At 32.3% G+C, this 16,113-nt stretch overlaps 2 protein-coding genes across 2 annotated transcripts in view; both read right to left on the minus strand.

Moving 5' to 3' along the window:
- Positions 1 to 3,437: 3,437 nt before the first annotated feature.
- LOC111043287 (phenoloxidase-activating factor 3) lies at positions 3,438 to 15,397 on the minus strand. The gene is given in 8 exon segments (XM_039426666.1): positions 3,438 to 3,853; positions 4,858 to 5,092; positions 7,415 to 7,513; positions 10,851 to 11,029; positions 11,143 to 11,227; positions 12,704 to 12,802; positions 12,805 to 12,846; positions 15,134 to 15,397. Coding segments are annotated over 8 exon segments (921 nt in total). The 5' UTR covers positions 15,195 to 15,397; the 3' UTR covers positions 3,438 to 3,732.
- Positions 15,398 to 15,578: 181 nt separating this feature from the next.
- The window catches only part of LOC120350803 (CLIP domain-containing serine protease 2-like), a 7,151-nt gene continuing 6,616 nt past the window's right edge, over positions 15,579 to 16,113 (minus strand). Inside the window, exon 5 of the mRNA XM_039425674.1 lies at positions 15,579 to 15,591. Coding sequence (XP_039281608.1) covers positions 15,579 to 15,591 — 13 coding nt within the window. The remainder of the gene's footprint in view (positions 15,592 to 16,113) is intronic.

The following is a 16,113-nucleotide window of genomic DNA, read 5'->3' on the forward strand; positions in this document are numbered from 1 at the left end:
CTTGGTTGACTTTCCAGCTCTAAATCCAAATTGTGGTTGACAAGAATCTGCTGTCTTTGCAAATAGGCTGTTATCTGCTCAAATATCACCTTCTCAACAATCTTGGAGAAGGAAGATAACACTGCTACAGGTCTGAAATTCCTTACATCCTCTGAATCTCCTTTTTTAAATATTGGAATAATGAGGGCATATTTAAGCTTTTCCGGAAAGATGCCCATTTTAAGGACAACATTGATGATGTGTGCAAGTGGCCTTGCCACACATTGGTGTGCCGAGCACTATATTCAATTCAGGCCTTTTCCCAAGTTATAATAGTAAATTTAATACGCAATAGACTAGAGCCATTATTGTGAGTTAGCGAAATAAATTATTTTCTCTCTCTATTATGAACGGCCATGACTTCGAGTTTCCCATGATAGATATTTAAAAATTGTGGCTCCGAGTCGTCGAGGAATGTAGATTATGGAATTATCTCTAAAACTTAGCCTTCTTGTCGCGACATAAAGTGTGATAAGTTGGAAAACAGCAAGCATTGAAATTATAACAAACTACCGATTTTGCAGTTACTATTTGGTCCAAAGGCTCTAGAAGCCACGCGACGATTGGTCAAATTGATTCCATTCGTCCAATAGGAGACCTGTTTCTAAATACAGTGGTGGGGATTCCCCAGTCGAGAGACCAGATTACGTTCCGGAGGACACTTTGCTAGGAGCACTACGAGAGTAAAGATGTAGTCATTATGTTTCGCCCTTTTTTGGGCAGGTTTACAAGTCATTAGTTAATGTAGGAGCTAGTTTTATTTTTATTAAAGTTTAAATTTTCTAGTAGTGCCATGTCCTGAAAAGTTTAATTGTGTTTCTTCATCATGTACGAATAATTGTTCTTCAAATAACCGCTAAGGTACGTAAAATAAGGTTAAAATATAATTTAGGGAATTTAATTAATTGAAACTTCAATCAAAGAGTATTTTATCAACAAAGCCTGTTAATTTTCAAGTTAATAATATGATTGAGAATAATCCTTTTGATTTTATTAGTGATGGAAGATACTTATAAATTTTTTCTAAAGAAGTATAGAAAGTTTTCAGTTACGTTACATTTGAGTATTGTTTCTGGAGATATATTATCGTAGAGTATTGCTTAAAGTCAGGAAGATAGCCTTTAAATTGGAATGAAATTTTTAAGATTATGTTCATATTGAGTTTATGACATTTTATAATTTATATTTTTCAGACTCTGTTTTCTTATGTCATTAAGGCTTTCGAATTATTATGAGAAATTTTTATGAGAGAAATCTTAATAGACGAAGAAGAAAGTTTTTCTTCCATGAAATTAATATTAATAACGTCGGCTAGCACAAAAGTTTCCACCAATACTAGTCGAGCCACTATAATGAAAAATTATATTTGGTCCCACAAGTAATACAAAAAATATCATATGAGTTAGCATTATTTCAATCTGAATTATTCCTTTCCCTAGAGTATTATATCAATTTATATAAAAGTTGACATCTGTTAAATTTTGTGAGTGAAATCAGAATGTCAAGATAGAATCTAAATATTAAATAACAGAATAAACTCCTGTTTTAGCTTTGATGAATTGTAGGAAGAGTTAGAAATTAATGCTGTAATACATTATTTACAGCGGTTCATGTGTGTCCCCAAACAACTTCTTGTACTACCACCCCTTTGGTTCCGCAACTTTATGTAACACCGCTTCAAGACACCCGTTCAGACGACAGGTCTAGGGACGTAAGAGGACGTCGCCGTCAAGCCAAATTCAACCGGTAAAAGCTCACCGCCAAAAACAAGGTACTGTAACCCCGACGATAAAACAACGTACAGACCAACGAAAGTGCAGTGTAGTGAAACAAAGGTTCATTCGAGAATGTCAATCAAAAGTGGGGATTCAAAATTATTATGAAATGGGTTATATGGGTTAAAGGTAAAGGCACACAACTGCGCCACTGCTGCTGAATGTTTAGTGAACGGCACACTAACTTCCTTAACCAGCCTCATCGGTATCTCATCCCAACCAGAGGAGCTTTTATTTTTAAGTTTATTTATGGTTTTGAGAATTTCCGTTTCTGTAACCTCCTGGAAGATTAAATTTTCATTTGGAGCACCAACATTGTTCAAGAATCTCATTGCTTGGGAGCATTAATAGTTGGATTGTTTCATTGGCATGAGAAGAGAAGAATTATTGAAATAGTTGGCGATACTTTTCTGAAATTTCAGTTTTCCGGTAACAATTTCATGCATTTGTGATCGTGAAATTTGGGGAAATTCCATAGCGAGAGCACTAATTGTAAACTTTCGGTTTTCATGGATCTTGTCATCAATCGCGTGAACCAGTTCTTCTGTAACCGAAGATGGACGCCCACTTCGTTCTTCATCAAGCACATCACTACGTCCGTCATTGAACTGACAGACCCATCTTCTCACCATTGAATCACTCATCGCACTTTGTCCATAAACATCGCAAATTTGTCGATAAATTTCACTTGGGTTCACTTTCCTTGCATTCAGAAAACGAATCACAGACCTGATTTCACAAGCGGCGGGATTTTCAATCAACACTGTCATTGTAAACAAGCACAACAAAACGTACGTGGCTGACAGTGATCTCCAAATGGCGCACGTTTCTTCTCCTTGATACAGAGCGTCTACCGCGAATGTGCGGAACTGCGATCGCAGCGCTGTAGCGGATATAAATTGAAACGGAACCTACTTTCTGGACGTGCTATCGTATTATTAAGAAAGTTACTGGAAATTATAGAAATTAATATATTTATAATCTTTGATTTGTCAATTTATCATTCTATGATTCATGAAATAAGATATAAAGTGGGATTACCTAAATCGACAAGCAACAGCAAGTCGATACCATAAGCTGCATACAAATAAATGCGTATTATCAATGAATTAAAAAAGCACATGGTAATATTTCGTGCTAAAGAGCTATAGAATAGTGTACTAGTCTGTAATATTTTATCTTGATATATTTGTTCTTATTTTGTTGTATATGTTTTGTTGCTCTATATATTTTCCATATTTATCTGACTTTAAAATTATTCATACAATATATGTATCAAATTTTTTATGGTGTACCATTCATTTTATTCCCCAATACCACAGAGTACAAATCTCATATCTATTTATTAATTATCAGTATTAAATTATTAAGAGAGTTACCATCCAATTTTATCAGTAATAGAATAAACTGGTTTTCAAAGCCATACACTGTATTGTTAGTTAAACCTCTGGAAATAATACTTTCCAGAAATTTCTATAAATTGTTCAAGCAATAAATTGCAAGAGCTCCTGAGTGAGCCTATAAAGATTTTAGCGAAATTGTATTCTAGAAAACCACGACCAGATTTTATATAATTTAACTCTCATGCTCTACCGATTACAGCCAAGCCGAGGCAAATCGTTATTCATTAAAAAATAATGTCAGATTGTTTATACACAGAGCCGATTAGTCCATAGGAGAGCATTCTGTCCTTTCGTGTCGTGTCACGTCGTGTCGACGTGAAATCAGTGTGAGAATACAGCTGTATTTGAAGAAATGTGATGTTATTATGATTCGATATTGTATTGTATTGTTTGATTTTGTTTTTTAATGTTTGAAAATGCTTTTTTATGTCATAATAGTGCCCTATATTGATCGATATTGTCCGATTTCGCTTGATATTGTTCAAAATTATTCGATATATTTTAATGTAATGCAGTTATACACTTTCATTGGCGATAGTATCCATGATCCATTCCATGTAGTATGCGACTCGCGTGTAGACATCTGCAATGGAGGGCACTTCAGAATGCATTGCCGCAACTCCAACTGCGAAGAATCTGAGAATGAGACAAATATTATAAATTATCCAACCAATTTTAGATTAATCAACGTTTGAGTAGGTAACAAGTTTTAGTTCGTTGTTCGAATACGAAGTCATACATTACCAGAATGGTACCAATCAGTTACACTTTAGACGATTTACACTTTAGCGAGTATTATCGTTCTTTGACATTCTGATTCCCTGGGGGCCTTCTAAGCTTCCTAGGCAGATCAAGCGAGTGAAGTGAGCCTGCTGGCTACTATAGAATGTCGTTCTCATTTTTGTAGATTGCATGTTATTGTAGTAGTTAATCTTTTGGAAACTCATATCCGCGAATCCAAAGGTAATCAAACAGGTTCCTTTTCAAACAGGGTATTATTAATTTTGTAGAGTGAATATTAATGTTGTGGAACTTTCCCATTACTTTTATCAAAATAAAGTGGATTTTTTGACAATATCTCAAGTCTCTCCAATTAGGGTATTATTAACTTATTAGCTCATTCATTGGATTGAAAATTACAATATCGGAATGGAATCATGTGCTTTCATTCGATACTGTTAATGCTTGATAGTACTCTGTATACACGTGTCCCACGTAGAGGTTTACACGTTTAATTTCATATCAGGTTCCCATTCATGCACCGAACTTTTTCAAATTTAACCCAGTTTACAAAGTAGGCTCTGAGAATATAAAAATATTCTGGGGAAATTTCAGCTCCCTAACCTTCGTAGAAACAAAATGGAGGCAGTAGTTTCTCCAGGAAGCGAATTGGTAAAATTTTCAATATGCCGCCATTTTGTTCCTACGAAAATTAGGGAGCTGAAATATTTCCAGAATATTATATAACCTACTTTGTAAACTGTGTAAAATTTGAAAATGCTTGATATATTGATGAGCACGTAATATAAAATTAAACGTGTAAACCTCTTTGTGGGACACCGTGTATGTTATTACTTCATTTTGATGAGAGTTTGTTAGGATAGAGTTTGTTAGAGTTTGTTAGAGTTTGATAGGATCACCTAGGTATGTCGCCAGCAACCGATTGAGCCACCGCCAGAACACCACCTGAGTCCCCAGACGAAATGTACTGATCAGGTCTGCTTCCAGCACAAATAAACGACTTCCTGTCCTTCTGCCAAGAAGTGGTATTCCGAACAATAACGTGCATGGACTCTATGCAGACGCTCTCGTTTTGCACAGGTACTGTGAACTTCTGCAGCATGAATGGACCAGAGGTTGTGTTGGTCACTGGGTCTGTGAATTTGTTAGATTATCCATGAATTAGATTACTATTAACATCAATCAATATTATTATTCTCTGTTGAAGCTACGACATTTGTTTCAAAGTGGATATCAGAATGAACTTTGTGTATTCTTCGCATAACTAGAGTCGAATTGAGAGAATATTTAGAAGTTAAATCGAATTAAGAAGAAACAATATAAAGGATAAAGAAATATAGAGAAAACACTTATTGAAATGGGCTGCTTTTAAATTAATAAAACAAAATAAAACTTGTAGCACCCTTATTTATTAAAAAACTTAAAATAGTTGAACAACTAGTTTCGGTTCTAAAACCATCTTCAGGTCTAAAATAAATAAATAAAATTCAATAACTGTTTACTAATTGATATAAAACTGACATATGTTTAAATTCATATGACTAATTATTAATGGTAAAAGTTATTAAATTTAAATTTAAATTATATTTTAAAATTTAATTTTATTTATTCATTTTTAATTTATCAAAATAGGATTATTTAAGTCAAATTGGATTATATTTATTAAATTATTCCTATTCAATTTTGCAGTTTTATAGATATAAAATTCTTCTTTTACATTCAATTTATTACTTTCACTACCAATGCTAATATTTTCATATTAGAATTTATATTGATATAATTATGATTATTCTCAATTAAATGTTCAGCAAACGCTGATTTTCAAAGAAGGTTCAATGAACATATTCAGGCTTTAAATTCAAAAATACTACTCAAAAATCAGCGTTTGCTGAACATTTAATTGAGAATAATCATAATTATATCGATATAAATTCTAATATGAAAATATTAAGCATTGGTAGTGAAAGTAATAAATTGAATGTAAAAGAAGAATTTTATATCTATAAAACTGCAAAATTGAATAGGAATAATTTAATAAATATAATCCAATTTGACTTAAATAATCCTATTTTTGATAAAATTAAAAATGAATAAATAAATAAAATTTAAAATATAAATTTAAATTTAAATTTAATAACTTTTACCATAAATAATTAGTCATATGAATTTAAACATATGTCAGTTTTATATCAATTAGTAAACAGTTATTGAATTTTATTTATTTATTTTAGAACCTGGAGATGGTTTTAGAACCGAAACTAGTTGTTCAACTATTTTAAGTTTTTTAATAAATAAAGGGTGCTACAAGTTTTATTTTGTTTTAGAAATATAGAGATATGAGAAATACATAAAATAATAGAAATAAGAAAGAATAATAGAGAAAACTTGAATAAACTTGAATATATTGAAGGAAGAATTGGCTCAAACATGTACGGGATAGGAAATTCATGAATGACGCATCATTAAGTCTAAACTGGAGAAATTAATAATTTGAAATTTTGCATATCATCGAAGATGGTTATAGGCCTATTTATAATATTCTTCAAGATTTCTTCAGGTCAAGTTTTTAGTTAGATCCTTGCGGAGCACGGGTTACCTGATAATCTATAATATGATAAAGGAAAGAATTGGCTTGTATATAATATACGGGAATGAAATACACGAATGACGCATCATCATGTCTGAACTACTGAACCGATTAACTTGAAACGTTGCATATAAATTCATAAATGGTGTTTATATAGAGGATGGTTATAGCCCTATTTTCAGTTCTCCTACAATTCAGTTTGTACGTCAAGTATTTAGTTTGTCCAAATTAAATCTATTTGTGGTGCAAACGAACCCTTGCGGAGCACGGGTTACTCGCTGGTTCATGAATAAAATTCCCAGCCACATCGATTGTTGAAGCCATTTTTCTCTGTTGAGGTTACGATATTCGTTTCAAAGTAAATATCCGGATAAATTGTGTGTATTCCTCGGATAGCAACAGAGTTGCATATTGAGTGCAATGTAAAGAATAATACAAAATTGAATCAATAATGAATCATGTAGCCCGATAACTATATTTTTTCAAAAAAAAAAAACAAACAAAACCTACTCTAGAACATGGTACGCCGTAGTGGAGTAGATCAGTTTCAACACAGAAAAAACTAAACATGTAGAGGACACATTATAATAATTTTTTGTAACTGACTATTGTATGTAATATTGTAATTAATCTAATATTTTCTGTAATTGATATTGTAGTTTTAGTTTTTTTTGGGGAATAAACATTAATTTATTATTTATTTAAATAGCCCGACATCACGGTATATAGAAGAAGAAGTATTTTCATCTTAATACCGTAGCCGACATAATCTTACTAAATTATATTTTTAAATTGATCAATAATATTAATCTAGATTTCTATCGCAATAATTGATTCCATTAATAGAGTTATTGTAATGGATTTGTCACCGATTTTGTAGGCAGCCCACCCAGCAAACTCTGCCTCAGTGCCGGCGTAGTCTTTGGAAAGTAACTCTCCATACTCCAAGCAGATAGGGGCAACGAAATCTGCAAATAAGAATTAAAAAAATTAAATTTATTTAAAAATGCACATGGATAACTCATTATTATACCTGTTTTTGTGAGAAATCGAAAAATGATCTCATTATCTTTTATTGAATTTCAAAGATAATTTTTTATTATTTGATAACATCATTGGTTTCTATGTATCCTATCACTCAGGGTACTTTCCATCTCTCTTTCCTAAACTCCTGAGAGCTGCCACTATCCTAATTGGCCAGTGAGTTGATAAGTCGCCATTTTACCTTCACAGCTCAGCACCAATAGGAAGCAAGCAGCTCATTGTCCAATGAGACTGCTCGTTGAATTTGAGACTGGGCTTTCTTGAGATAGTCCTGCCTTCCTCCACTAGAATTATGTTTCTCCAAATTTCTCGAAAAGAGCTAACCAGCTTAATGCTGAAAAATTACAATGACTATGAAGTTGCATCATAGTGTTTAAGTAATGAACATGAAATACTCAATAAAATAAAATAGATCTTCTTCTCTAATATATTTCTGAATATGTTTGGTGAGTAACTAGATTCAAGGCGGAAATAAATATTGGACCAAAAACAGAGTGGTTCAATAATTTTCGAATGAAATAGGCAATTATCAAACAAATTTCATCCATCATCAATGATCTACCCATACACATTAAGAAAAACGTTAATCTCTTTGGAAAATTCTTGTTACTCCTATTTGTTTCATATCATTCATTTTGTCCCTGTGTAGCTCTGAATCAAAGCTCTCTTATTTTTCCACCACCTAATATAATTATATCTTGTACATATTAAAATCTGATGGGTAAACAAAATTCCTATTTGGGAGAATTTTATAGGTCTGAAGTGAAATAGCTAGTCTAGTATCGCCAAATGCGATAATGATTATTAAAAGATTAGATAATAACAGGAATCAGGCTAAAATTAGAACAGCCGAATAGAAAAAGAAAGTATTTGCTATTTATATTTTATTATATAAAGTATTGGGTAATTTGAGGTTAGGCTTAAAATACCTACTGATCGGCGACCTAATGATCGATCAGTCGCATAACGTAAAATCTAGCCAGACACCTTGGCAAAAATGTATTGTAACAAATGGTATGCAACTGGAGGACTTTAAAAAAGCACATGGCTAATTGTGTAGAGGGAGAAACAACTTATAAACCTTATAAAAATATATTATATGTAATAAATATACTTAAACCACCAAATAAAAATAAATTAGAGTATTAAGGAAGTAGGATGTTCCTAGGCGCATGTATACAGTAGTGAATTTGCATAAACCAATCAATTGTAGTAATCGATGGGCGGCAATAGAGAGCCGATTCAAATGTATTTATAAATATTTCTATGAATGATAAGATTTTGTAAATTTTTACTATTCAGTTTATGTATTGGATATGGCCTGAGGACATATAAAATATCATATATATGATATAGGTAATAATTTAGTAGATTGGCATGGACTATTTGAACCTTTAAATGGCGTAGTAACGAATTATTTAAATTTATGTAAATTTGCAAGTTGGAAATGAAAATTGTAGAAATAAAGTAGAACCTGCCCACTTGCCTGTGAGAAACCACTATGGAAGGATACTAAAATTTTGTAGAGCACAAAACCCTTTATTACCTTGTACTTTTTAAGACTTGAAGTTTAAATTGATTTATTATTTTTCATAAGACTTAGTGATGCTGCATTAAAGCGAAAGTCATTAAATATTTATTTAACCTTTGGAGAAGACGACTTCGGCCACCAAAAATCCAGGACTACCAGGAAATTCGGATCGCCCCAACAGCTTATAAAAATTCAGCACGTGAGTGATAAATAGTCGAAATATAAAGTTAGGGCGCCCTCAGTACTTCGAATGAAACAATATAAAAGCTAGCTCGTCGGAAAGGTTATAATATTAAAAATTAATACAAAACTTGCGCAAGTCTTAAGAGGTATAAGAAATATTTTATTAGATAAGAATAAGTCAATTTATTATCCAAAGGTACACAAATTAAAGGAATATTAATTTTAATCTTGTAATACAAACGCTCACTCAATCATTGATTCTATTAATAATTTGTAATGATATAATGTAGCTCTTGTTCACTGGATAAATTGATTTATCTACATCCATCAGAGGCCGAACCTTATGCCCTAAGAGATATATATATTATTGAGAAATATACTGAAAACTACAGAAATATATATTTATATCTATGATTTATCATTTATATTTTTCGATTTTTGGAATAAGATATAAAGTGAGATTGCCTAAATCGACAAGCAACAGCAAGTCGATACATAAGCTGCATACAAATGAATGTATATTATCAATGAATTAAAAAGCACATGGTAATGTTTCGTGCTAAATAGCTGAAGAATAGTGTACCAGTCTGTGATATTTTATTTTGATATATTTATTCTTGTATTTGTTGTGTATGTTTTGTTGCTCTATATAATTATTTCCATATTGATCTGACTTTTATATTTATTCATGCAATATATCAAGTTTTAATGGTGTACCATTTATTTCATTCTCAAATACCACGCAGGACAAATCTCATATCTATTTATTAATTATCAGTATTGAATTATTAAGAGAATTACCATCCGATTCTATCAGTAATAGAATAAGCTGGTTTACACAGCAATATATGAATTGTTAATTAAATCTCCTGAAACCTTCCAATGATTTCTATAAATTGTCCAAGAGCAATGGACTGCAGGAGCTCCTATAAGGATTTTATCGAAATTGTGTTCTAAAAAACCACGACCAGACTTATATTTATTACACTCATGCTTTACCGATTGCAGCCAAGCCGAGGCAAATCGTTATTCATTAAAAAATAATGTCAGAATCTGTCTAAGAAGACTTTCACATTTCAGATTGTTTGTTTCATTCTATGACACTGTACTGATACTGTACTATAATAGCATAGCCACCTCTAATACATGATTGGTGAAAAATATAAAAAAATATCAGCTGATCTTTTTCACCAATCATGTACTAGATTCTAGGCCTACACTGCGACGTTGCAATATCGTAGGCTGCGGCTGTATTAGAAGTGGCTAGCTATTATCATAACCACCTCTAATACAAGGCACCGGCCTACGATATTGCAACGTTAATCTCTGGAAAATTCTTGTTACCCCTATTTGTTTCATATCATTCATCTTGTCCCTGTGTAGCTCTGAATCAAAGCTATATTAAAAAAAAAATACCAGCTGATTCTTTTCACCATCATGTATTAGATTCTAGGCCTACACTGCGACGTTGCAATATTGTAGACAGGGGCCTTGTATTAGAGGTGGCTATGATAATAGTTCACTGAATAAATATACAATTCACATACCGTTGAATTTGAACCTCCCTTTGATTTTGACCAGACCTATATCCTTGTAGAATACATCATCAGGATGGAAGAACCTTTCCACTTGATACGTTTTCTTTGGCGGTGCACAGTTATTAGTTCTTGAGCCACAGTCTGAGTCTTGATTCATATCCACATTTCCGGCTACCACAACAGATGTGCTGAAGAGAGACATAATCAACTCAAATCTCATACAACGATTGTATTACAAATGCAATAATTATACAGTGATACGGTAATTATGATGATTTATTATGAATATAATACAACTTACTAAGGTTCTTTGGGTTGACAATGTGCTGCTAAGAGAACGAACTGGTCACTGATTATTGCCGCTGTGCACATACTTGATGATGAGTCTGAAAAATGAAATTGATTGAAATAAAAATGGATCACACCTCTCTAAATCACCACAATCCAACAAACGTTCCTCTGAAAGAACAGCTTCGGTTCGCGTCGCGTTGCTGATTACTCATTTTCTCTCGGTATACGTCTGCCGCCCTATCATACCTTTGTCATCATCTATATATGAAATCGTAGAGCTCTGAGAAGGTGATCTGTTCAAGGTTCTTCGAGTCTTATCGCATCAGCACATCTGAATAACTTATAAAGTTTCAAATAGAACCATATTGTGTTCCAATTATTAGTAGTAGTTCGGTGAATAGTAGACCCTGCGCTCAGTAAGTTATATTGACCTGTTGTTATGTTTTCTCTAAAATTAATTGATAATTTATCAATTTAAAATGTCTAGGAAAAATCGTAAATAACATAGAGCTTTCTGTCCTATCGTACCGTGACGTGTCGTCCCGGAATATGAGTGTGAGCGCTGTTATCAGGTCTGGCTGCAACTGTCTACAACGTGGATGGAAAGATACATTTTCAAGATGTTCTATGTTTCTGAATGGGTAGTATTATAGTCCACTAAACAGCGGATTTATGATGAATAATTCTATAGTCTGATTTTTACTCTAATATTGGCGTATGAAGGAGGCCTTATATTATTTTTCATTTATATTATCCTTGAAATGCAAAATTTCCGAAAAAAACCTTGTATATACGTCGACGCGCAATTTAAAAAGAAACATACCTGTCAAATTTCATGAAAATCTATTACCGCGTTTTGCCGTGAATGCACAACATATAAACATATAAGCATTTAAACATTAAGAGAAATGCCAAACCGTCGACTTGAATCTTAGATTTCACTTTGCTCGGTCAATTGAAGAAGTTAAAGATTGTAATATGTTGGAATGCACACTTGAGTTCCTTCGTGCTTATCAGGTGATCTATATGGCAATTTTCGAGTAGTAATCCTCTGTTTTAACAGCATTAAGGATGAAAAGGCCATGATGTCTTGTACATTCTGGAAGAAGACAAAATTTTAATAGGTGAGTGCAGTAGAATCTTTTCATCTAATTATTTTAACATTTTTTCAAGTTGTCCTATTGCTGTCCTATCTAATTAGTATGATGAATCACGATTTCAATGATAGTCAATGTCATTAATCCATTGTATGACTTCAATGAAATCTATGAATTTCACCAATCCAATTAGAAGAGAAAAATTTGAAATTATAAATTCAAAATAGAAGAGAGCTGTATGCTGTTCTTCAACTAGTGTAGATGCTATCCTTATTTTAGATTTGTGGTAAAGGCTACTCTTATTTATGAGGAAATACCGTACATATCTAAGAGCCACAGCTATCAAAAACAGTTTTTCTCAACATCTTCAAATGAAAGTAATTTTCAAGTGAGTGGATGCAATGAATATGAGCATTGCTTCACAATATATATATCATGATTGTTGGGTAATCTTAGGGTGATATCGTATTTTACCTTTATTTTTCGTGGTGATGAATTGAGCAGCCCAAGGAAACTCTCCTATGGCGGCATTCTCTCCACCAAATACTTTCAGCTGGTTTCGGATTCCACATTCCTATCATTAATCAAGTGCCAGCCGCGATGAGCTGATGGGTCAACTGAAAGAAGAGAAACGAGATCTTACAATATTATTTGAAGGAATTGGAATATTGAATGTTGATCATCATTTTTGAAACTGAGTAACAATCCAGATAAGTGGATAGATGAGCTGCTGGGTCAACTGGAAGAAGAAAAACGAGATCTCACAATATTTATTCAAGGAATTAGAATATCGAATATTATTCATCATTTTTGAAACTAAATAACAATGCAGGTAAGTGAACAGTCATGTATAACAATATTTCTGTATCAGCTGTGCTCATAGGGAGAAGAAGATTTGCGATTTTTTTAACAGAAATACTGTATCTTACATTTTTCACCTTCGAAGAACTGAAAATAGCTACTCTCTCGTCGAGCAATTCAGGCTTCACAACACATCCTTGGACCTGTATAGGGTGAACTCAATGAGTAGTATGAAAAAAAGTAATAAAAAGACAAGGACAGTAGTGTGAGAGTCCCACACCAAATTATTGTCTAATTAATAAATTTTCGTGTTTTGTACTCCATATTTCTTCTTTTCTCATGAAACCTGATTCAAAATGTCCAGTAGAATAGAATAGGAATAATGTTTTATTATTCAAGTTGACACAATACAATATAAACAAACACACATAATACGTCTTTTTTCTTTAGGGCTACATTAAATTTAATATAAAAAAAATAGAAATCTGATTACCCTTTTTCAAAATCATCTCGTCACGACATGTTTCGGCTATAATAATGCCATTATCATTGACTTGATAATTCTGTCATTTTGACATATGTCTATTTTTACTTTCCTTGCCCTATTACCATAGGTAAGGAAAGTATTGCATTCCCAAAAAAATTAAGGTACCTCAATTTCTATATTTCTGTACGTTTCAAGGTCCTCTGAGTCCAAAAAAGTGGTTTTTGGGTATTGGTCTGTATGTGTGTGTGTGTGTGTATGAGTGTATGTGCGTCTGTGTACACGATATCTCATCTCCCAATTAACGGAATGGCTTGAAATTTGGAACTTAAGATCTTTACACTTTAAGGATCTGACACGAACAATTTCGATCAAATGCAATTCAAGATGGCCGCTAAAATGGCGAAGATGTTTTCAAAAACAGTGTTTTTCGAGATTTTCTCGAAAACGGCTCCAACGATTTCGATCAAATTCATACCTAGAAAAGTCATTGATAAGCTCTATCCACTGCTACAAGTCCCATATCTGTGAAAATTTCAGGAGCACTGCACCATCTATACAAAGTTTGATTTTAGATTTCCAATTATCAGGCTTCAGATACAATTTAAACAAAACATTTTAATTGAAAAAGATTGCGCATAAAAATCTCTAAAATTAATGTTCGGTAACATTTTCACCTAGAATTGAAAATAAGCTCGAAATTAGAGAAAATAAGATTATTCAATTGCAAACTGTTGGCAACTGTTGATTCTATTAAATTATTCACTATGAAGAGATAGCAGACTTCGTGTGTCTCCAGCGTTATTGTCCTGTCACCAGCTGGCTCAGATCTCAGAAAAGTGGATTTGAGATGCGCGGGAACATTAGCTTCAGTTGATCAATTTTCATAACGGCAAGGAAAGTTGTGTGAGTGCACCACACCAGATGTTTATTATTCATACACATGATACGGCTTTATTCATTCATTTATTCATTCATTTATTCATTCATTTATTTATTGTATAAAATACTATAATCATAATACAATTTATTATGACATTGGAGGAAAAACTAGGCTGAGCCTGTACTATTTCTCTCCAAAAATTTTGATAAAATGTCAATGTTGTCCAAAAGATAACGTTATGTAATCACACACTATTAGACAATTACCAGCTGTCAAAATGTCCAGTAGGATGTTATCACATTTGGACTGCAGATTTTTGTTAAAACATATTTAAAATGTGGTAACATTGACTGGATAATGAGGGTATATTGAGGTTAAATTTAAAAGAATTCCGGAAGGAAACAGTATTTTGGGTTAATACTGTTGGCTTTCATGTAATCTGAGTAATAATATATTTGTACATCACATGTTTCCTTGGTTTGATGTTAAGCTAGATAAAATTGATTTATAACTGATAAAGTAAATGAGTAGATATTGTAAGATAAACTTTTTTCTATTAAAACTAGTCACTGGACTAACCATCAATTTTTTCTGTTATTTATTATCCTAAATTAATTTTATTGCTAAGGTCTTCCAGTGAAGCCTACAGTTCCAATCTATAATTCCACCACTTCAAATTCTTTCACTACACTTTTTCCTTGAATAAAAGATAAACTTGTGACCAAAAAATACTTACATTCACTGCAAATAATGCAATGGATCGGTAGTATGAGAAATAACACGAAGGAAGATGCCATTCAATTCTAATCGATTATATCCTTGTATCCCTCAAAGTGAAATGATGAACTCTAAACTAAGAGAAAAAAGATCAACTATTTTACTTTCCATAACAACGCGACTGCCGGATGACAACGTGAACGTAAATAAAAAAAATATAGGCAGGCATCCGTAAAACGATTTGATAGAGCTATGAATGATAATGTAAGGTCTCCAAAACAATTATTTGATAGTCACAGTCATATCTTTCAATGCATGAACGGAAAAATAAAGAGGAAAATCAATGGCATCTGTAAAGTTTATTGTAGATCATAAAAGTTTTTATTACAGTAAAAAAATTTTCACTGACTTAATTTATGAAATTATCATTTCACGCAAGTGAAGATGTCAGCAATGAAGACACTTTAGAGCACATCACTGAAACTTCATATCAAATATGAGATTTTTTTAAAAAGATCTTAGATTTCTTTGGTATTTATTTATTTGAGATACATAATGATAACACAAGGATAATAACCCATAATTGCGCTCTTAACACATAATACAAGTAAAACAATTGAAAATGAAATATTCACTACAAATATTGAAAGAAATGAAAAGTTTTTACGAAAAGTCTTCCTGAAAAATATACATTACAGAAAATTTAAACACAATTTTAGATAGCGGAAAAAATTAACACAGCAAATAATAAAATGAAATGGAATGAAAAAAAAGTTTCGACGATTATACAGAAACAAATTATAATGATTATTGAGAATCAAACCATTAATCAAAAAACATGTGATCATTGTTCTCTTGATACTTATCATCTATTTGGAATTGGGATTGAAATGATTTATTTAGAACACTTTATTATTCGCTTTGTATCCTGATTCAATTGGGACAGAAATTGTCTATTGATAGAACATTAATTATCCAGGAAGCTCATTATTTATTTTT

The sequence above is a fragment of the Nilaparvata lugens genome, chromosome 4 (genome assembly GCF_014356525.2).
Source record: "Nilaparvata lugens isolate BPH chromosome 4, ASM1435652v1, whole genome shotgun sequence".
NCBI lineage: Eukaryota > Metazoa > Arthropoda > Insecta > Hemiptera > Delphacidae > Nilaparvata > Nilaparvata lugens.